The sequence below is a fragment of the Orbicella faveolata genome, unplaced genomic scaffold (genome assembly GCF_042242905.1).
Source record: "Orbicella faveolata isolate gen_17 unplaced genomic scaffold, um_ofav_v1 contig_25, whole genome shotgun sequence".
Lineage (NCBI taxonomy): Eukaryota > Metazoa > Cnidaria > Anthozoa > Scleractinia > Merulinidae > Orbicella > Orbicella faveolata.
Window position 1 is genome coordinate 10,674,434 of NW_028301553.1, and position 23,921 is coordinate 10,698,354.

The 23,921-nt window shown below is 40.7% G+C and overlaps 2 protein-coding genes, 1 long non-coding RNA gene and 1 pseudogene across 3 annotated transcripts; 2 read left to right on the forward strand and 2 right to left on the reverse strand.

The window, feature by feature from the left end:
- Nucleotides 1-595: 595 nt before the first annotated feature.
- LOC149108914 (uncharacterized) lies at nt 596-22,345 on the reverse strand. Its single transcript, XR_016208438.1, has 5 exons — nt 22,257-22,345; nt 2,481-2,631; nt 2,126-2,148; nt 1,565-1,642; nt 596-766 (listed from the first exon to the last, which is right to left on the reverse strand). It is a non-coding gene; the product is annotated as an uncharacterized LOC149108914 (long non-coding RNA).
- Nucleotides 3,225-3,865, reverse strand: LOC149108915 (uncharacterized; annotated as a pseudogene).
- LOC149108916 (uncharacterized) lies at nt 9,207-11,930 on the forward strand. The gene has a single exon (XM_089294565.1). It carries the CDS (start codon nt 9,207-9,209, stop codon nt 11,928-11,930), a length of 2,724 nt encoding a protein of 907 aa, XP_089150691.1.
- LOC149108917 (uncharacterized) lies at nt 13,179-14,501 on the forward strand. The gene has a single exon (XM_089294566.1). The coding sequence runs from the start codon at nt 13,179-13,181 to the stop codon at nt 14,499-14,501; it is 1,323 nt and encodes a 440-aa protein (XP_089150692.1).
- Nucleotides 22,346-23,921: the final 1,576 nt, after the last annotated feature.

Below are 23,921 nucleotides of genomic sequence, written 5' to 3' on the forward strand. Positions count from 1 at the left end.
ATAAGAAGAAGAATTATGTCAATATAAAAAAGACCAAATCTGGCTTCAGAACTACACCTCAATGTGCGGTTGCTATGACAATATCAAATCGGAGACAGTTGACATATCGAAATCTCAGGAGGGTGACAGAAAATAGCTACGAAAAATGTTCTACGGGCAAGTGCGCCCCGTCTATAGACTGATCAAAATTAATATTAGCAAAATTCAACTAGTTGTTGAAAAACTAGTTTCAAACGAGGGCGCTATCACTCGCGCTTGATTTGCGATAGAGGAATTAAAAGTCTCAAAAACCCTGCGTTTGACCTTTTCTCAACAGGTACCAGGTAATGATAAAGATTTGGATTAGCAATGGGGATGAAAATCAATTCTCGCCATCGTAAGACTTCCGGATGAACCGTTTTTGGAATGAAAAGCGGATGTAATATTTATGAAATAAAGAAAACATGCACCGTGTTTCTATCGAGTTACAGAGGCGCGAGTGAAAGTTTGGGAGAACGAAAAACGCAGTGGGAACACGAGCCGTTAGGTGAGTGTTTCCACAGCTTTTTCGAGTTCTTTGGGCTATTTTCTAAACAATATGACAAAACAGCAAGCATCCGTTATCCTACTTTATTCAAATGTTGATTAACAGTCTTGACACTTTAACCTCATTTAAACAGAAACCCTTCACAATTAGTCGTTGTTGTTAAATAAATGGACGACGAATCTTTTTCCCCAGCTGACATGTCGTCGTTTTTTCTAGAGTTAGTAGAAAGTGAATGATGCGCTAAGGAGAAAAGAAAAACCAACAGAAATTACAACATGTTGCTGGCTAAGGTGTGATAAATAAAATCTGAAAAACTTGCTTGAGATAATCCTCGTTGTCGCTGTTGACGTGATTCTAGCTTAGCTTTAGATAAGAGCTGTTGGATTTTACTCTCTTTACGGGCGTTTGTTTTATTTTCATTCTACAGAATTGAAGTAAATTTGGTTAAATTTCTAGCGTCCCACGTTTATAGCCGGTTTCACCTTTTTAATTCAATTTTCTTCAAGTGTAGATACATGTTTATTAGTAAAACAACAAGTTTAAAATAGTAAATCTGGTAACAGTAGTCGACAGACAAATAAAGGGGAAAACGCAATGCAACTGCATAGAAATCACAAATATAGGGAATTAGGGTCAATTTGCGTTCGCATCTAAAGAAAAAGCATACTTTTCAGAGGCCGCGCAAAAAGCTAAACTGCTTCTAGACAAATTCCCTACTGGAGAACTCAGTTATAAATTGGGTTATTTTATTTCAAGACTATTCTAGTTAGTTGTTTTCTCTCTCTCTCTCTCTCTCTCTCTCTCTCTCTCTCTCTCTCTCTCTCTCTCCTTTTCTTTTCTTTTTGTGTATGCATTTGTGCTATCTTGCTGGCCTGTAATTTATTTTCATTTAACTCTGATGCGAGCTGGCTGCCTGGCTCCGCTAGCCCCTATGGTTATTCCAGCCAGCCAATACTCTAATTTTATTGTCCATATTTTGTGTAATTATTAGACGTGAGAGAGAGTACAAATAAGGATTGTTGTTGTTGATGTTTTTACCTAACGCTCCAGGAGGAGTACGAGGACGTCGTCGAGTACGTCGTCGTCGAGGACGTCATAGAATACGAGTACTCGTCCCTGGACAGTTGAAAAGATATTAAAACAAAGCAGTTCAAAGAAGTTAAATAGATATGTTCACTACGTTTAAGTTGCAACATTTAATTATAATTTAATAACCCTCTAGCTTAACGCATGCAGAATGTGGGCGGAGTTAATGGGTTATTATTGGATCCTGAACAGAATGGCCCGGATTTGAGCGTTTTTGGATTGTACTTTTGTACTAGTCAGGAAGCTTTTTTTCATAGCATTTCTCTCCGCCCGGTAGAAAACACATTAAAAGAAGCCGATTGAGCTGATAATGGTAGCTGTCCAACCAGGAGTATTAACACTACTTATATCATGTTTCGGAAACCGAAGGCGGACTCGTTTCATCTCCACCTGTTAAACAACTTTACTTTTAATTAACACAAGTTACTACTCTCTTTGAAATGATCTTTTTCATTAGTAACGTTTTTGTTGTTGTTATTGTTGTTTTATCGCTTTGTTAACCAGATTACTTACCGGCCCTCCAAATGATCCTCTCTCTGCATAAGGCGTTATCAAAAAAAAAAATGAAAAAAAAAAAAATTATCATATTGAAATAATTAGGGGAGCTAAGAATTATTAAACAGAACGGTTGTCACTTTCTTGATTTTAAGTGTGACTTCATATTATAATCTTCATTGCAACGTTAACAGCATTTATTTGATAATTCTATTTTGAAAATGAAGAACATGTAAATTTGAAACTTTTGCGCTCTCCTTAAGTGCCAGACTGAATAGGAATGGACAGAAGTTGGTTTAATTTAAACCCTGGCGGTTTCCGCGAAACAGGAAAAAAAAAAGCAACGAAAACAACAGCCTCATCGACAGCTTACCATTTCAGGCGCTTCCTTCAAATTGTCCGTTTCCTGCAACATGTCTGAAATGCCATCATCGACATCATCATTTTTCAGGCTGTAACCAGTCGACAAGCAAAGGAAAACAATGAAGGCAACAATTCGAGCAACCATACTTGCTTGGAAATATCTGCAATTGATATTTTACCAGAGAAACTAGTGGTTATGATTCGAAAACGTAACAACGTTGCGAAAAATGTTTTCTTTTTCTTTGCATTCGTCATTAGGTGAGATTAAAGCACAGCAGGTCCCTCCTATTGGCCTGTATTAACGTAATAATTCATTAAAAAGCTATTATCTGCATAACATCAAGCTCAAGCTTAAAGAACTTTTTTATACATACTAATATTTCGAAAACTCTTTTGAAATGAGAACTGAAAATGGTGGCAGTATAAAGGTTATGTTCAATAGCATAAAATTGAATCTGGTGTCTCTTTTTTATTATGCCAAGTTTCAGGCTCGTACTAGGAACGCTTCCCTCTAAGAAAATCGAAAATCTATGTAATGTGTTCGGTCAAAACGATGCACGATTTATAGACGAAACGAAGATCAATCAACTTCAACTGTACGAGTTGAATTGAGCGGTATTGAATTGAGCAATCTATATTACGAAGAGGGGGGGGGGGCAAGGGGGGGTCTTGTCACGAAGTGACGATAGTAAATTTTCGATTTCACGAATCACGAAACAAAATGTTCACTTTTCACGATTCTCAAACATGTGCACGAAACTGTAATCAAAATTTGTACAAAAAAAGTGCATTCTCTAACTTTACCAATAATTTACAGCTGTTGGAAAGGTGATATTGGAACTCTTAATTTGTTGGTTTTACTTTAAGAGACCTCTTAAGAGAGATATCGGACTTGGACAGCTCTTCCACTGCGAGTTGTTACGGCTCTTAAGAAGGTCAGAGTATCGTCGTCGTTGTCACTTTCCACGGCATCGTCAGGTCCACTGTCTGTGTCATACTGCACATCATCTTCTGGAACTTAGGGGGGCTTCAGACACTTTGGGATGAGCGAAGGTGACTTCTTGCTCTTGCTCTTCTTGTTCGTCGACGATTGGTAGAACAGCTGGCTGATACTGTGCAGGAGGTTCAAGGTGGATCGTGTCCTTTGGGCTAGCAGAATCTGCTGGACGATACATATTCAAAGGCAAAGTGGCAGTCTTGAACTTCGTTGTTCCTTGCCTTACAGTTCTCTGTCGAACGCACTTGCCATGCTGAACTGCCCATTCTCTCATGATCTGCTCTCGGGTAGAATTAAGTGCCTTGTTTTGTCAAGACGCGAAAGTTTGGAAATGTCTTTCAGTGGAATTGAACTGTCTGAAATTGGATAGTAGGATGTTGGGTGAGTGAAATAATAGGCTGCTCAGCTTGTGATCCTTTTGATGCTTTCGTAAACAGTGTTTCCCAGTTTACGGGAGTAGTTAAGAGATGTGGGGCATTGATCCTTGAAATGAAAAAAAACGGTACTATCTCTTAAATAAAAACACGAAGAAGGCAGCAAAGTTTAACATCTATATTTCGAACGCTAAAAAGTAAAAGTAACATAACCAAAATATATTATTATATCAAAAAGTAAGCAATTTTGTTTTGGTCGACTAGTTTTTACAGCAGACCGAAATCTACACAGACAGAAAAAAAAAATGGAAAATGATAAATTAATCACATATGTATATTTGCCAAAATTCTCCCTGCAGGAAAGCAAGACGGGGGATATTTCAAGAAAGCAACACTCACCGGTATTAAATACGGCACTTCAGTAACAAGCTGCATACATGGAGCAAACCATTTTCAAATCGACTTTCAACGGACAGGTTTTCTTATTGGTGCTTTTGAGGTCAATATCTGAGTATCTTCAATCTCGGTGAATAGAGGCAGGGTATTTACCGAGCCGCGAAGTGACATCGCTACAATCAACTCGCGACTGTGGATTTAAATTTTCAAGAAATTTGAGTTTATTCTGCTCCGGTTGATATTCTTGTATTTAACGGTGATACCTAGTCATTGCCAGCAAGTACATGTAGCATCTCTATGCGGTCATTTCACCGTTGTTCTTGCTATTGCTTTTCTGAATACTAACAAGTTAAGTATATGTTTTTTTTTTCCTTTTTTTAAGAAAGGGAGCGCAGAAAAATTTACCTTCTATTTAAAATACTTCATAACGCACACTGACAATTCTTTCCTCCAGGGACCATTTTGAGTGTTTTCGGGAAAATTTGGAAAATTTTGCAAAATGTCAGAGGAAATTGAAAAAAAAAATGTCTCATTAGTTATGATCCAATACTGACTGATTGTGATCTTCTTACGTGCGCACCAAACTAATACTGGGAGCGAGAAAAAAACTGCCAGTTATAATGGTTAAGAATTGATGTAACAAGGGTTTCAAAACTTCCGTTTTTGTGCCCTCGGCGTTCGCTAATAAGAGCGAGTTATCGCGGTAAGTGAGAGACTATCTAGAATACAATTTAAACTGTAATTGGGTACTCATTGCTGCCCTTTTTGAAGGAGGGTATGTCTACGTGGGTGTTGTACAACTTACCGTTATTGCTCCAAAGAGTTTGCTTGGTGCGTCTTGCGGATTGGGTAAAGGTAGCTAAGAGGGAAAATTCTGTACAGGGGACAATCAAGGAGCTAGGGGAGATATATAGTGTATATTCAAAGTGTACAGCATTCTTTATTTCTCATAACAACGAGACAGTTGCTTGGAAATAAAACAGTTTGTTGTCTCGCTTGCATAAGGTACAAGGTTTTCCTGAAAATATTGCACACTGAGAAAAGAAAATGTGCGCTTTGAGGCCATCATTCTTCTTTTTTTATACCATCAGTAGAACGTCTTTAGCACGGACACTAAAGGGACAGAGAAGAACTGAGTGTCTGCGTTTAAAGATAAGAGATTGTAGGAATTGATTTTGTCTGGAAGAAAGGGAACTGTGTGAAAGGTGTCGGTGTAAATACGAATAAGTCCGTAAGATTAGGTTCGACTGAGCCAAAACTGAATGCGCTAAAAATGTAACTCATATTTCGCGCCGTGTACAAAAAAATTAGTGTAATTAAAAAGTAATAATTATCAACAAGTTCAAACCGAGAAAGCGAAAAATAATTAACAACTTGGACCGCCCCTTGATTTTGTATTTTGGGAAAACAGAGGCGCAATTTGTGTGATATTAATTGTGAAAAGCTCACTTGGGCCCAATTTAATTATAGTGTTAAATATTTTTTGTGCTCGTTTCACATATCCAATGGAAATCTGTTTAGATGTGCCGTTTCACGAATTTCAACTTAGTATTATTTCCAAAGGTGGTTATAACCGCAGTTCTATAAAGCCACTCGCTTCCTGATGATGTATCATCGTTATGGAACATAAACAAAGAGGAAACAACCCGTATAAAAAGGTAGCAAATTACTACAGAGTTACGTCAGACCATAACATTCAAGCCTGAAGGCTTTTTAAGTATATGGTTCGTAAGAATATGGTTTCTAGACGGCACGAAACCCGATTCAATGACAAAGTTGCAAGAAATTGTAGCAGCTCTCCACGATGATATTGCTTTTCTCAATACCCAGCTCTAACAGCCTACTCGAATTATCACACGCAAAACATAGTTGAAGTAGAACGTTCATTCAAAGGGGCTACAGCGATACTTCACAGTGCATACTGACAATTTTTTTCTCCGGGGACGGTTTTGAGAGTTTTGGGAAAATTTGGGAAGTTTGCAAATGTTGTGGGAATTTGAAAAAAAAAATTTGCGTTAGTGTCATTCAATAAGTGGTTCTGACTGACCGTGATCTTCTTACTTAAGGAAAATGATCTTGTGCACACTAAGCCAATACAGAATCCCAGACAGCAACTGCCAATTATTGTGGTTAAGAAATTGAACTGGTTAAATCGTCTAAATCGTTTACAGTTATGTAACAGGGATTTCAAAATCTCCGTTTTTGCGCCCTGGGCATTCACTAATAAGACAGAGCTATCACTTGTAAGTGAAAACGTATCGAAACAGCAATTAACACTCTAATTGGGACGGTACTCATTGTCGCACCATTTTAAGGAAGGTATTTACAAGGGTGTTGTTTAACCTACCGTTCTTTGTCTGAAGAGTTCGCTTGGTGCTTCTTGCGGCTTGAGTAAGGAGAGGTTTCTGTTCAGGTGACAGTCAAGGAGGGGAAATATATAGTGTTTATCCAAAGTGTACAGCATTCTTTTTTCATATAACAACGAGACAGTTGCTTAGAGAGAAAACAATTTGTGGTCCTGCTTGTGCAAGTTACTAGGATTTACCTGAAAATAATACACACCAGGGAACGGAAATGTGCGCTTACAGGTCATCATCTTCTTTTTTAATATATCATCAATAGCACGTCTTTAGTACGGACACCAAAGGGACAGAGAAGAGCTAAGTACCTGCGTTTTAAAGATTAGAGACTGTAGAAATTTTTACTTTGTATGGGACAAAGTGAACTGTTTGTAACGGAGAGGTGTCCGTGTAGTTAGGAATATGTCAGTTAGGATAGCTTCGACTGAGCCAAAACGGAATGCGCAAAATATAGAGCTTATAGACCTTATATCTCGCGCTGTGCCAAGAAATCGATATAATTAAAAAAGTAATATATAATTATTGCAAACTTCAGATCGAGAAAGTGAAAACTAATTGACAGCTTGGACCACTCCTCGGTTTTGTATTTGAAAAGAGAGAGGCGTACTGTCGAGCGCGGTTTGGGCGATATTGTGAGAAAAGAAATCTAATTTGGGCTCAATTTAATGGGTGTTAAATTTTTTCTGTGCTTGTTTCACGTATCCAATGGAACTTATATAGCTAGCAAATCACTAGTTACTTCCGACCACAAAATTCCCGATTGAAACTTCAAATACAGAAATGACTTTAATAAATACACGAGTAAACACTGGTGATAGATTGAAGTACTTCAAACCGAGAGAAATTTTCTAGTACACGTACTCCGCCTTTCGCCACAGCCCCCACGGCATCAAGAAAGGCTTTCTCAAAGGCGAAGCCCCACGACCTCTGAGAAGGAACTCTTCGAAGCCACAAAACTTAATTACACAATTCAAACGTAGATTATGCGACGGAGGTTACCCAGATAAACTTTTAGATAAGGCTCTCTCGTAAGTTAACTTAAGCGCAAGAAATAAACAAAACTCGGGCAAAAAGAGTTAAACCCTTTGTAACAGAATATCACCCATAAAAATATTCTAATGAGCAAATGGTATTTAAAAGAAAATTAATCAGTCTCTGCTGAGAGGGATCTATTAAGAGTCCTCTCTGCTTTTATACAGAGAGGTGAGGTCTTTGAAAAACGTATTTGTGCGAGCAAAGTTTTGAAGGGGAAAGTTTTCCTTTCTTGACCGAGGGCGTCTCTTTGGCCGGTCGACATTTTATATCATCAATGTCTAAACCATTTTAACCAAAGGTAAGTTTTCTACTCAAGGTCTGATGCACTGGCGAATCCCGGAGAGCACTGACTGTTTGCTGAGCTGAAAAAAACCTAAAAATTGATAAAACAAAAAGGGTCTACTCGTATCGCCTGTTGAGGATAAGAGGACATAAAGAAACTGACACCACCCCTCCCTCCCCCCAGAAGCATATTTATTTTGTCGCAAGGTATGTTGGGAAAAATAAACGCACAAGGTTCGTTTTTGTCCGCCATATTGTTTTGCTTTTTTGTGTCTGATGCGTACAACTTTGTCTTCTCCCTTGTGCGGCCGGTAACACAATGTACATACGTTCAATTATAAAAGTAAAATTATAAACTTGGAACACTACTTCCATTTGCTAGGATAAATGAAACAAACGCACCAAGTGAATCATTTCCCAGCCGTTAAATATGCGAAATAAAGTAGAATCTAAGAGTTTTTTTTTTTTTGTCTCAAGCCAATCAAGAGCCAAAGGCTTTTTACTCAACGCAAAATAATTCTGATTTAGATTGCTTAATCACAACCAGAAGCCAATTCAACCATTAGTTCAAATACAGACTTATTTAGACATATTTAGTGGCGGAGGTCCAAATATTTAAGAATCACAACCTTGCCTACGATCGGAAATGCACCATCCTCATTGACTAATTTCTTTTAGCGAATAGAAATTGTTCGTTTTCTATCAATTTCCAAGGGTAATTAAACGGTAGCTAACTACATTTTCAACAGAGTAAGAAGAGATTTCACTACCACCCCTCAAAACATCAATAAATTAGCAACTGACGAGATTTGCTGAAAGAATGGAGACTGCAGTCCTGCTCGTGAGAAACTATGGGGAAAAAAGCATCCCTACAACACGACGGACTACTTGCTTAAGTCGCATCATTGCTTGCAGAACACTAGCTGTTTAGCCTGACGACTCATTGGTAAACATAGACGCTGAATTTCCTTGCGTGAAGATCCAACTGACAGCGAACAAACCGAAAGAGCGCCAAGACGAACAACTGTTCAAAGCTGAACTTTCTAGACTAGCCGTTTTGTACTAGAGATCGGACGTGACATTGCGTGACAAGCCGAACATTCTAGATAAGTCGTTTTGTATTGTTTTGTAACCCGGATGTGACGTTGCACGAATTGTTGTACCCCCCTATAGGGGTTGTAGAAACATGTGCTCGAAGAATAAATATGGAGTCCAAACATGGTGACCCGCGACGTGTTTGATCGCTAGCCTCGAGTGTTGTTTGCGTTCGTTTGTCGCCAACGCCGATCGAAATGAAGACGAAACAAATTGATCAGCTGAAGAGAGCTCGCACTGGGTTGAGAGGCTGGATGAAAAGGGATTTTGACGCTGTTAGAAAAATGATTGAGTCCGACTCGCCTGAAATTGCTCGCGTGGAAGAAAAACTCGATTCGATTGTTACGAGATTGCAGAAAGCCGAGGATCTGCAGATGGAAATCGAGAAGCTCTTGGACGATGACTTGCAAGTAGAAGATGAAGTGGACGCCCAAGGACCATGGTTCGATATGGTAAGAGAACGAATTCATGATGTGAAATTATGGTTAAAAAACAGCCAAAAGCAAAATACAAGTGAGAAGCCTGAACCCATTGCACCATCACCAAAACATACATCAAGTGCGCCTAAAATGAAGTTGCCAAAAACCGACCTTAGGAAATTCTCGGGCGATGTGTTGGACTGGCCAGAATTTTGGGACATTTTCAGAGTAGCAATACATGATAACGTTGAAATACCTACTGTGCAGAAGTTTGTTTACTTAAAGTCCCTGCTATATGGCGAAGCCGCAGGATACATTGCAAACATCAAAACTGAAGAGGCAAACTATGAAGTTGCTGTACAACGCTTGACATCACGCTATGGCAAGGATGAAGTGCAAAAAACTCGCCTAATGACTAAACTAGCAGAAATGAAAGCGCTTGAACAATCCAATAAAGCTATGAGAGATGTATTGGATGAGCTTTGTGCAACTGTGCGAGCGCTTGAAGTACAAGGAGTTACTACTGAACAATATGGAACCCTTTTGATGCCTTTGATTGATTCAAAACTTCCCAACGATTGGAGATTGGTGTGGGCCCGAGAAAAAGCTGGCTTATCAAAGGAGGATGTAACATTCTCGAAGCTGCTGAAATTTTTGGAACAGGAACTGGAAATTCGAGAGAGTGCTGACCAGACTGTTGAGATAGAACAGCCATCTAAACACCACCAGTCTATCGAAAAGGAAAAACCTTTGTTGCCAACTGCATCTGGTTTAATGGCTAAATCTGTAACATGTACCTTCTGCAAGGGTCCACATAGTCCTAAACAGTGCTCTGTACCTATGTCAGTTGATGATCGCTTTAAGAAAGTGAAGGAAATAAGGGCTTGCTTTCGTTGTGCTCAAAGTGGACACCGGATGACTGCATGCAGGTTTCGAAAACCACGCCCGTGTGGACGAGGATCCCATATCCCTCAGCTATGCAAGACTGGCGGAGTGAAAATTCCAGAAGTTCAAAACCCCACTCCGAGTACGGGTAACCCACCAAGCCACCCAAGTCGGAATCCTGCTGCCCCTCCTTATACACCAGCTAACCAGAGTCATTTGCCACCGTTATCTCAACCTCCAACAGCTGCTGTAATGTCTTCCGCTAAGAATGCTGACATCAAAACTGCTGGCGTGATGATGAGAACTGTGTGTGTTGTTATTGGGGCTGTGGCTGTAAGAGCATTGTGTGACACTGGGGCCACTTTTACAATGATGTCATCATCTTTGGCTGCAAATATACCAAAGAGAGTTGTTGGAAAACGTCATTTGCGGATTGAGACACCTGGAGATGTGCTGGAAGGCGAATTCGATGTTGTTGAGGTGACTGCAAGAGGAATAAACCTTCCAAATACCTTTACCTTCCAAGCTGTAGTGATGGATGAGTTGTCTGGTGTCTTTGAGAGGGTGGAGCCTGAGTCCTATCGAGCCCTTCAAGAGGTTGTTGGTGGTTGTCCAGTCCTTGCTGATCTCGTTGGCCCTGGTACAGATAGTATTGGTATTGTGTTTGGAGAAGATTGCTATGACACCATTGTCCAAGGTATGACAATTAAATTGAGGAATGGTCTCAAAGGAACACCGACAATTTTTGGGTGGGTCCTTCATGGTGGAAGTGGATCCATTCCATTTGCGGGTGTGGCTGCCAGAGCTCATATCCATGCATTTCGGGCTTCTGTTCATGAACAACTGCAGAACTTTTGGACTTTGGACCACCTTGGTGTTGCACAGGAGGAAGTGTTGGAACGAGACCTTGAGCTGGAGGTTAAGAATGCTATCCAACGCAACGAATCTGGGAAGTATGTTGTGTCGTGGCCTTGGAAACCTCAAGCTCAAAAGCATTTAGCACTTAACAAGGCCCTTTATGAAACAAGGCTTCGTCGCATGGTGAGAAAGTTGACGCCTGAAGAGTACACAGCATACGACATTCAGTTAAAAACACTCCTCGAAGAGGGTCACATTGAGCTGTTACCAGAAGCCTGCATTCCTCAGTCCTATCTTCCACATCGAGGAGTTGTTAAGCTTGATCGGGAGACAACTAAACTGCGTATTGTGCATGATGCCTCAGCTAAGTCTGAAGGAAGCCTTTCTCTTAATGATGCCCTTGAGAAAGGACCAAACTTGTTACCGCTGTTGTGGGGCATACTTCTCCGTTTCAGAGTTGGCAAAGTCGGTGTTGTAGGTGATCTTGAAAAGGCATTTCTGCAGCTGTCGCTTCGTGAGGAAGACCGAAATGTTTGTTGCTTCTTGTGGCTCAACCCACAAGGGGAGATTGAGGTGTACAGATACAAAAAGGTTTTCTTTGGTGCCAAATCATCACCATTTCTTCTGCAAGTAGTCCTGAAACAACATTTAGAGGGTTTCATCAGTGAATCACAAATGGCTTCCAAGCTTCTTCGCAACCTTTATATGGATGATCCAGTGAACTCAATGGAGAACACTGAGGAAGCAAGGGAGTTCTGACACGAAGCAGTGCGTATCTTTAAAGATGGTGGCTTTAACCTGCGGAAATTTCGGTCCAACGATCAAAATCTGCTCCACGAGTTTTCAGACAGCCAAGTGCAGCAACTTCACAAAGTACTTGGGGTTAGTTGGGAGTTAAAATCTGATGAACTTCTTCCACTTGTTGATCTGGAAGTAATAGTACCCAAGAAATTTACGAAGCAAGAAGTGTTGTCCTGTCTGTCTAAGATTTACGACCCATGTGGGCTAGTGAGCCCGGCTGTAACTCCACTGAAGATTATTGTCCAAGACTGTTGGAAAGAGAAGCTCGGATGGGATGAGGAGGTTAACCCGGATTTGCGAAGGGTTGAAAGGGTTGTCAGGAGGAAACCATCTGAGAGTAAGCCGCTGGTTGGGAATAACACCCTCTCAGTGCAAGGACACAAAACTGTCACTTCACGTTTTCTGTGACGCCTCCTCTAGAGCCTATGCTGCGGCAGCCTACATTCGTGTTGCAGATACAAATGGGGACGTAACAGTGAATCTTGTTGCTTCGAAATGTCGACTTGCCCCACCGAACGGAGACACGATACCTCGCCTTGAACTTCTTGGTGCCTTACTAGGAGCTCGACTTCTCAATTCACTGAGATTGGAGTACAGCGGTGTCTTTAAGATTGATGATGAATTCCTTTGGACAGATTCCAGTGTTGCTCTCTCGTGGATAAGTCAGGAACCGCGTGTGGGTGGAGTGTTTGTCGCTAACCGTGTGGAAGAGATTACTGCTGTTGGTGGAGTGTGGTCGTGGGTTCCAACAGATGAAAACCCTGCGGACTTACCTACTCGGGGTATGACGGTGGCTCAGTTGTCTGACTCCAAGATTTGGTGGAGCGGCCCGGAATGGTTGAAACGACCTGAGGCAGAATGGCCGAAGCACCCAAAGAATGACACAGATGCTGCATTGCTGATGATGGTTGTAGCTGGTAATCAAGAACCGAAATATGTGAAGGAAATTGTTGACCCACCCCGAACGAGCAAGTACCTTCGCACTTTGAGAAGTGTAGCTTGGATGCTACATTGGCGCAAGTCTCCTAAAAGTACCCAAAATATGCTGACCTCAGAAGAGTTGCAATATGCCAAAATGGTCATCCTGAAACAAGTGCAAAGGAAGTTTTTCTGGAGGAATTAGTGTCAATGGAAAATAGCCAACCAGTTTACCGCCAGTCCAGTCTGCGGTCCTTACACCCGTTCTTGGAAGGAGGATTAATCAGGATGGGGGGTCGTTTGCAACAAGTGGAGGCGACCTTTGAGGAACTCCATCCAATGCTGGTTAAGAAGTGTGGTGTTGTCAACCAATTGGTGCTTCATATTCACGAACAAATGCAACACGCTGGTACTGCAACAGTTATTTCGGAACTGAGACGCCAAGGGATTTGGATCCTGCGCTCTAAGAAATCAGTCTCATCAGTGATACGGAAGTGCAGGAAATGTAGCAGGTTCTTGGCGGCTCCTGCATCTGAACAGACACCTCCTTTTCCTACGTGTCGTGTAACTTGCAAGCGTCCCTTTGAAACAACTGGCATTGATCTAGGAGGACCGTTATACCTGAAGGATAATAGTAAGGTCTGGTTCGTAGTATTTACCTGCATGTCAGTTAGAGCCATTCATTTGGAACTTGTAACGTCGTTGTCTGTAGAAGCGTTGACTCAGGCACTGCAGAGATTTATGAACAGAAGAGGTGTCCCACAGTTGTGCATAAGTGATCACGGATCAAACTTTGTGGCGGCAGCTAAGTGGGTTAAAGAGAAGAATCTTGACATGAAGTGGCAATTTGTGGTGGAACGCGGACCTTGGTGGAGAGGAGCGTGGGAGAGGTTAGTGGGCATTGTTAAAGGCCTGCTACGTCGCTCGTTGGGCCATGATGTGCTTTCCTGGGAGGAATTAGTAACCGCTCTAACCGAGGTGGAGAAAGTCATCAACCGCCGGCCTATCACTTACTTGTGGGAGTCGAGCAATCCTGATGGTGGTGTTCCTTTCCCTTTGTGTCCTGAAAAGTTCCTGTTGCCACCGCGAGAAGACATCAGGGAAGAAGAAAGAGAACTAAACATCTCTGATGAATTTCAAAGGAGAAAAAAGTGGCTGTCCTCCATGAATGACATATGGAAGAAAGAATACTTGCATCAAGTGCTGGGTTCACAAGGGGAAGTTTGGAAGACTCAGCCAAATCCTTTAAAACAAGGAGAAGTTGTCCTTGTTGCTGATGACAGAGAGAAACGTCTAAATTGGAAGATGGGGGTTGTCCGGCAGCTCATTCTTGGCAGAGATGGAAGATGCCGTGCTGCGACTGTCCAGGTGAAGTCGGGACTGCTAACCCGACCAATTCGCAAACTGTACAAATTGGAGCTCTGTGCTGAATCTGACAATCTCCCGCCCATTACAAGCTCACCAGAGAGTACTGAACAAGATGGTGGGATGTTAGACAGCGAGGCCGAGACGATGGAGGATGAAGATGAAGAAGCTGAACCTGAAGTCACCCTTCCACAGAGGACTCGGAGAGGAAGAGAGATTGTTCGTCCAAGTCGCTATAAGGACTGACCAAGTCGATATAAGGACTGACCAAGTCGCTATAAGGACTGACTAAGTCGCTTTAAGGACTAAGTTACTTTAAGGACTGATTAAGTCGCAACAGGCTACTGCAAGTTGCGAGGTGGAGGATGTTGAAAGCTGAACTTTCTAGACTAGCCGTTTTGTACTAGAGATCGGACGTGACATTGCGTGACAAGCCGAACATTCTAGATAAGTCGTTTTGTATTGTTTTGTAACCCGGATGTGACGTTGCACGAATTGTTGTACCCCCCTATAGGGGTTGTAGAAACATGTGCTCGAAGAATAAATATGGAGTCCAAACAACAACCACCCAAACCGACCCAAACTAACGACCGCTTAAAGTTCAGGAAATTTTGATAATATTCCAGTGAGTAACTAACATACCCGCCTTCGTAAAGTGTTCCGATAAATTCACGTAAACCTCTTACCTGCCTTCAAGATTAAATTTTTTGTCCTTTGTAGCGATCCTTGAAACCTAGGTAGCACTAAAACTGCCGAATTAGGTGTCCTTCACGCTCGACACAGATGAGGAACGTATAAATGTACCTTGTATACAAACATACAGCTGGAAAGAAGAGCTGGCAGTTTAAATGCTACCTAGGTTTCAAGGAATCATACGCTAAGTACTGATCAGTATGTGGTGGTTTCCTGTAGACACTGGTGGCAGGCGCCATCAGGTTCTCTATAAACTAACGTGTCGAGAAAGGTGATCTTGGTGTTATTCTCGATCTCCATGGTGAAACGGATTGATGGTTGTTGACTATTTAGGTGTTGCAGGAAGTCGTCAACTCTATCCCGATCCAGGATGGTGAAAGTATCATGTACGTAGCGCTTCCAGATCTTAGGCTTGCAAGGTGCGGACTCTATTGCTTGTTCTTCAAATATCTCCGTGTAGAGATTAGCATTAACCGCTGATACAGGGCTCCCCATGGCTGCGCCGTCTCGTTGTTCGTAAATCGATCCGTTGTACTAGAAGTACGTAGATCTTAATACGAAATCCAAGAGGTCCGCGATTTGAACTGGTGTAAGTGTCGTGCGGTCAGCCAGGTCTGCGTCGTTCTCCATTTTTTGTAGCGCGGCTTGTACGACGCCTTCGATCACCACCCTCAGTCAGTAAAGCGCGGTATTGTGAAGTGTCTGTACGACCGGGGTAAACGTCTCGTGACCAAACCATCAGTAATCGCTGGAGAAAAGAAACATCTGTCATCTGTACTTGTTTCCAACGGATATCCCTCCTCTTTTGTGCAGAAGATCACAAAGGCACGAAAAACCCCAAGAAGAGAGCCCGTCGCGGAATTTAAATCCACCGTCGTTTTACCTTATGTCCAAGGAGTTTCGGAGTCTCTCCGCCGCTGCCTAGAACAACAAGGCATTCGCACCGTCTTCAAATCCGACACGACACTTCGGTCACACTTAGTGCGACCAAAGGACACCGTCAACGCGGCTAAACAAGGTGGTGTTGTCCACAGGATTCCCTGTGAGTGCGGCAAAGTCTACATCGGGGAAACAGGGGGATCTATGCAGGAGAGGATCAAAGAACACGACAGGGATGTACGACTCGCCCGTACCCAGGCCTCCGCCGTTTCTGAACACACCCACGAGACCGGCCACTATCCTATCTGGAATGAGGTCAAGTTCATTGATCGAGATCCTCACTGGTACACACGTAGGGTCAAGGAAGATATTTACATAAGACTTCACCCTAATAACATCAACAGGGATAGTGGAATTGAAATTCCTGAAGTATGGATGCCCACGATCAAGAAACACAACAACAGGAGAACGGTACAACAGCGGACCACTGAGGGAACAGCTACTCGCGGAACAATGGAACAGTAGGAGGATCGAAATGCACCAATTACAGCCGACCTTTGTGATATAAATGATACCGTGCAATCAGTCGACCTTACCGCCTGAAGAAGACTAGCAGTAAGCAGTCGAAACGTCGCGATCTACATCTCAAGTGACTGCATCGTGAGACAAACGATAATACACATTATTATTGCATCTACCACGATGAATGACATCAACCTTTTCCTCGACACGAATTATTTTATTTTATTTTTCATGAGGTCAACATTCCTAGAAAACAATGCATCAGTGTTACCCGCTGATGTCCTGGATTTTGCCATATTGCTTGCTTTTGGCAGGCAATAGCTTATATTGTCAGATGTCATGTGAACTTGGAGTAGCCAATGTACTGCATTAATATTCTAGTTTTTGAAGTTTTCAATACAGTTTTCTCTAGCTATTACCAACCTGAGAATCGAAGGCCCAGGAATTTTTTACACACAAATAAGTTTATACAATTAGTTATACATGTATTTATAATCCATCAAATATTTTCGCTCATACGCGATTGGTCTAAATGTGTCATGTGACTAAATATGCCCCAGCTAAAATTGGGGAATGTCAGAGTGATTATTATTATTATTATTATTTATTTATTTATTTTGTTTTTCACAACTTTTTACAACTTACAATAAGATACAATACTAGTATTCTCTATTTACATTACGGTGCAATATTTACTCTGCTTACAATACGGCACGATTCTTATTCTACTAATAATAAGATGCAATACTAACTCTATTTTATACGAAACAATACTTACACTACTTACATTTCGTTGCATTACGCTACAATACAATGCACTATATTGTATTATATGACATGACTTTACTGATTAGAGTACAACACAATACTTTAAATACAGGACGTGATATTACAGTCCGCTACAATTGCATTTTAAAGCGTAAATTAGAATACCCTCCTACTTATATAATATTTACTTATAACAATAGAGCAGCCACACTGCCTTGTCAATAGTGTTATTATTAGGTTGAAAAGAGGCATACGAGACAGGTACCAAACGAATGTTGAAAAGTTAACAATTCTCCAATCTATGAATCTTCTCTTGAGTTCTGCAGATCCAAATGTAATACTACGATTATCAGTTGAGTAAGGCACGAGGGAAGTTTGGTTACGCAGTTTTGGCTTTAAAATTATGGTGTTGTCACGGGCAACTTACCTCGTTTCCGTTGGCAACAATATCAACAGCCGTGCGTCGCCTGTCGCGTCGCCTACAATTTCGCGCGCTTTGCTGCCGATGACGTCAGAGGCCGACAACTTGTCAATGGATCCGGAGCCAGTTGCTCGTGACAACAACACACGATGATGACCAAACTTTTGTCCCGCCTTACTCAACTGATAATCACAGTATCTAGCAAGTAGGCAGAGGAAACGAGTCTTCTAACTGAAGAAAAATGGCTTAAAGCGTAATACTATTGCTGGACTAAAACTTCTGGTTACATTTTCATGGTTGTTGTTATCCACTGTTTAAATTCTTGCCAAAAAGCGACTTTACACTGCAGGACCAAAATAAATGAATCAAGCTTTCCACCTCGGTTTTGCAGAAGGTGCACAGGTCGCTCACCAAAATGACCTAATACTTCAATACGTGTGGAAACCAATGTATCTTTTAGATAATTAAATTTGGGAAATCTATCCAAAGTTAGCTCAAAAATACTGGGAATTCCGCAAAATTTGGATTTTAGATTTTTTGCTAACGGTAGTGATAACTAGCACAGCAGTTCGCTTGATAAGCATTATCCATTCGTTGTCATCTTTTAACACTTCTGCGGTACCATTACAGTTGTTTAGCCATTTCAAATGCTATTCTCAATACCCACAAGTTGTTAGAGGAAAAAAAAAAGCAAAGAAAGAAAGAAATTGGCTGCTTATTTAAACAGCCGACCCTAATTACCATACACAGAACACAGTTTAAAGAACGATTTTTAAAGAAAGAAGACCATGAATAATTCATTGATAACTTATATTAAAAACTTTATATATGCCCGGTTGAAATTTTCTTAGACTAATTTAAAAGTATAATATCTAAGTCTGGCTAACTAAACTAATTAATAATTGATATTGTATTATAAGAATAAAAGCCGATTATATTTTATTAAAGCTGCTTTTCAAGGATGCGGTGTCTCATTCAAAGCTGTACTTCTTTAAAGGAAAACATCGATAACTTATAGTGCCCAATGATATCTCAATTTCTGCCGGTGATGTTTTTGGTATTTGGAGGGAAAACTGAAATATTAAAAAAAAAAAAGTGGCTTTAGGCCCGGTTCAGACGCCGTACTTCACATGAGCCGAATCGAATTCAATGAATTAATTTATAAGTTCCTGTGAAGTACGGCGTCTAAATCAATTCGAAACAGCTGATTAAATTCAGATCGACTCAGCTGATTTTTGCCTGGCTCAGCCGGTCGGTGCGTACTTCGGCTTAGGTATGAAGCTGCTAAAAGCACGGTTTCTTTACAAGTGGCAGTAAAGGAGGGGAAGTAATTTATTGTATATTTAATGTGCGCAGCATTCTTTATTTCACGTAACAACCAGGCAGTTGCTTAGAAAGAAAACAATTTATAGTCCAGCCAGCGCAAACTTACGAGCTTTTTTTCCGTCCGTTTTTATTTTTCTACTACTAACGGCAACACGTCTTTAAATCAACCAGGTAAACATTGAATAGACTCTGCCGTTTTTTCTGGGACAAAGTCAACAGTCCGTATATGACGGATATACGTGTCCGTGTAGTTATCAATGTCTCGTATTGAGCTACGTAGCTTTGCGACTCCCTAGCTGCCAATATAATGCGGTATTGCCATCTCAAAATCGCACTTAATTTTCAAAATCACGCTTACTCACGCTGTATTCATCGTCCTTGGCGGGAAATATAACATTTAAGAGGTTGGTTAGTGAGCTAAGCACTTTTGCATCTTAGGCAAGTCAACAATGCAAGGCGGATAGTTGCTGGATTAAATTTTCATATACTCGAAAGACATCAATAATGATTCAAGACAAGCTACTATTGCCACTTAGGCAAACTTTTTAATTTATTTTCCCACTTAGGCAAGTAAGCAAGGCGGAAAGCTGCTAGGCGAAATTTACATATACCAATCACTATTCAAAGCGAAGCAAATTTTGAAAATGACTATCATCGCCATTAGACCAAAAGTGGCTTCAAGCTAGAACTACTATTCGAAGTATTCAAAAAATCGTTAACGCCATGGTTTCGTAAATCGCCAACCACGACAAATTGTGTCATTGAACGATCGAAATTTCTTTCTGGAATCTGAATGTATTTACGATAACACCTTTGTAACTGCCGAAGAAGATTAACGCCAAACGAATTTAAAGAGCAGTTTTTCGCCAGGATATGAATCCATGACCATTACGTTTTCTTTGGCGAAATGATTTTCCTAAACTGATCGTGTTCTAGGACCAACGGTCTGGTGTAGCCATTTTCTTTTTATTATGCTGTGTAAATAAAAGCGGAGTACACAGGAGGCAGATTCAAATAAACGCGCAAGAAGTTTCACATATCGTGCCATATTTCCTAAAGAAAACCGATTAAACAGCTAAGTGAGGTTAGTTGTAGCATAACCAAATCCCGGTGCAAGGACAATATTTAATAACAAACTGATTATTACATACTATACAACGATAATACTAACACGCTAGGCCAACTGGTCTCTAACCTTGTGATCACGTGTGGAAAATTATTTTGGCGTGCCAAAATAATAATTACCAACGCAGGGCAGAAACTACCAATGATTATGATTAAGGCAGTGAACTAAATAAATTTATTACAGTTTTGTAAGTTTTCATAAAAATAAAAGTATCACAACATCCGTTTTTGGGTGCTCGGCACTCTACGTGATCTACACGCGATCTTCACGCGTGTGTAAGAATTAGTGCTATATACATAGGGTGTGACACACTCTTGTCTTCATAGCAGTTAACTGGGTACTCCATGTAGCACTTTTCTAACGGACACATTTACAAGAGTGTTGTGAAACTTACTACTCTATGTCTTAATAGCTCGCTTACTGCGTACTGCGGCTTTGGTATAAAGCAGCTAAAAGCACGGTTTCTGTACAGGTGGCAATGAAGCGGTTGAAATAATTCATTGTATATTCAATGCGTGAAGCATTCTGTACTTCACATAACAACCTGACAGTTTCTCAGAAACAACATGATTTGAAATCCAGCCAGCGCAGCTTATGAGGCTTTTCTGTTTTCATTTTTTTTCCCTACTACTAAACGCAACACGTCTTTTGAAGTACAAGTAGTTGGTAGAGCGTGTATGAATTCGAGTTTAATTAATTTCGGGTACAAAGTCAACAGTCTGTAACAGAAAAGTGTCCGTGTAGTCATCAATATATCTGCAAGGATAGGTTCGAATGAGCTAAAACCAAATCCGTATTTTCATGTTTTAGCGCTGTACCAAAAGTTGATGTAATTAGTAAAATCACCCTGACTTAAACCATATTCACCGTGCCAGGCGGTGAATAAAACATTTGCGAGGTTGGTTAGTGAGCTACGCAACCTTTGCCACCTAGCTAGGCAAGTAAACAATTAAGGTTGATAGTTGCTGAATAAAATTTCATTTATTCGAAAGAAACTACTATTCAAGGCAAGGGACATTTTAAAAATGACTGTCACCGCCATTGGACCAAAACTGCTTTTAAGAACTCTTATCCAAGGCATTTAAAAATCCGGTTAACGAAATGATTTCGTGAATCGCCAACCACGAGGAATTGCGTCATCGAATGACCGAAATTTATTTCTAGAATCTGAGTGCAATTAACGATAACACTTTCGTAATATGCCGAAGAAGATCAACGCCAGTTCTTAATTTCAAGAGAACCTTTTCCTGAGGACATGAATCCGTGAACTTGCGTTTTCTTTCGCGAACTTAACTATTTTTCCCGAAATTGATCATTTTCTAGGACCAAAAGTCTCATGTAGCCATTTTCTTTTTAATATCTGATGTAAATTAAAGCGGAGTACAGAGCGAAACAGAAACATAAAAGCGCAAGAAGAATTGAAGTATTGTGCGATATTTTTCCTATAGAAAATCGATTCAACAGCTAGGCAAGGTAAAATGTAAACTAACCAAATCCCAGCGTAGGGACAAAAGTTACAGAACGTTTTAAAGATTAAAAAAATATGGAGTGATTGTAGATATATTGCTCTCGGAGAAAACAAAAATGTTTGGAAATAAAGAACATTCGCAGAGACTTTTTTGTTGTTTATATGTCAAACTTGCTACTGTCCAAATTTGCCGAGGGCAAACGAAGAAATTCCATTTGACTTGTAGCTTTCAAAGGGAACTAAACATATGATTCGGACGCTAAAATTTAAAGGTCGTGAAAAATTCGACAATTCATCTTATTTCAAAATTCTTGGTATAGTGTGATGGCCAGCTCTAGAAGCTTGATATAAGGATTTGGGTACCTACAGTTTAAACCGGACGCGCCACATTGCTTGGAAGCGAGACACCTCTAAAGGTGCTCTAAAAGTATACGGTAGTCTTAAAGAGACCTTGGCGCACCCCGATCTTTAGGAGTAAAGTGCTTGTCGCAGCGTTCAGTTTGATTCTTCACCGTATAGACACCCTTAACGTATGGACACCCCGTCAGCGAAGTTAGTAGCCACTCAAAAAAACAATTGCAAGACGGAAACTACTAAAGTAATAAGGACGAACATTTACAATATTCACTCGGATTTTGTTTCGTATAATAGTATTATTTAAGCTTGACCACCTGCCATTAAATCGCAAATTAAATACTAAACCCACTTTTGCTATTTCAATGATCGCTCAGTTGGTATTGTTAACAACGTCCCCGAGATTTTCTGAAAAGACATTTCAAAACAGACATTGTAGCTTACCGTTCTCTATCTTCAGAGTCCTCTTGAGCCGGGCTTGTGCTTAGCAAGTTTACTGGGTGTGAAATGAATGGGCTAACAGGTATACAGAACTAGTAGACTAAGTTCTAGGTCATGTGGGTCCATGCATATTCGGTGTTACCAGCCACATTCTTCTTCCACATAGCAACCACACAGTTGACTTTAGGACCATGCCAGGTTTCTATAGTCAGAATGTGAGTTCCTTGGCAGGCATTATAACCCTTAAGCTTAAGATCAAGATCGAAATTACCAAACGCAGAACTTAAAGAGCTTTATTATCCTTGAAGCGAAGAACTTCGAAGAAGATTATCACTAATTGATGCAACTTTTCTCTCACAATAGAGACAATGTATTAATTAGCCAGACACACCGTATCACAACAAGAAAACTAGCGTCTCCGGTCGTTAGCATATTATCCTTTTATATCTTTTTAACGGGCAATGTGCGAGTCCTTGAAAATCCTATTCCGATAAGTGCGACAGGATTAAAAGCTTTACGGGAAGCTCAGAATTCTAGAGTTGGAATATCCGAAGAGTTCTAAGTCAAAGACGGACATGCATATTCAGTGTTATCAACATTTTTCTTCGATATAACAACCGGACAGTTGTTGAGGAAAACGTTTATGTTGAGCTTATGTCTGGGTTCTGGAGACAGCATGTGTGGCCCTTTGCAGCAATTAAAATCTCACATTGGGCATGAGGATCTAAAATGCCAGTCGTAGTAATTAAAGAGTTGTAGTCTATGTAGCGTTGAACCTTAAAAAGGTTCTTATTATCGACAAAAAACAAATGAGCCTGGTAGACTACCACAACACTGAAGAAAACAAGCTTCGGCGAGCTTGTTATACTTTAATATTCATTAAGAAGATAACCGGGAACGCGCTCAGAGTTCTGCTGCCTGGCTAGTTCGGTCCTATTCCAAAAATAAGAACAAGATGAGACGTTTTACTTGGATCTCCGTAACTATTAATGTGGTGTACATGTACGTGTAGGTAGCCACTAAAACGGCAAGAAGTTAACCCATTTCATTTTAAGAATTCGGTTGTCTTTTAAATTCGCCGTTTATTCAGTGCCCAAAGTTAACAATTACTTGAATTCGTTCGAATTCATTTCGCCTACGTCAAGTACAGATCGTCTTAAAATTTATAATTCTACCTGAGCGAACGCTCGTAGCAGGTAATTGGTACTGGTTGCCGCACCTTTTTAGGGAATGCTTCTACAAAGACGTTTATATTTGCATATCTTCGCGCTTTACCAAAAGTTGGGTGATGTTCTTTGGGATCCGTTTCTGGTTGGTTAGGTTGGTTCGGATTTTTCGCGTGTTACTGGGGAAAAGCTGTTTTCGGTTGGCTTAGTTGATCAACTTTTCCAACCAGTCTCAAACCAGGTCGAAACGGTTGAAAAACATTTAAGTGATTATGCCCGTGTTTTCACGCGAGATGCTTACCTTTAACTTTACTGAAGTGAAATTTTGAATCGTGTAAACACAGCAGCAAACCTCGGTAAATGGCGCAAAATCAAAATTAAGCCAACCTAGGTTTGCCGGCAGTTGAACGCCTCATCAGGCATGGTTTAGCTCACTAACCGACAGTAACCGAGGAAAAGCAGACGTTGTCGCGATATCTCGGCAGCAAGTGTTCACGCGTGC

Bases quoted from the DNA above. Each gene is read 5' to 3' on its own strand.
- LOC149108916 (XM_089294565.1), top strand. From the start codon at position 9,207: ATGAAGACGAAACAAATTGATCAGCTGAAGAGAGCTCGCACTGGGTTG.
- LOC149108917 (XM_089294566.1), top strand. From the start codon at position 13,179: ATGGGGGGTCGTTTGCAACAAGTGGAGGCGACCTTTGAGGAACTCCAT.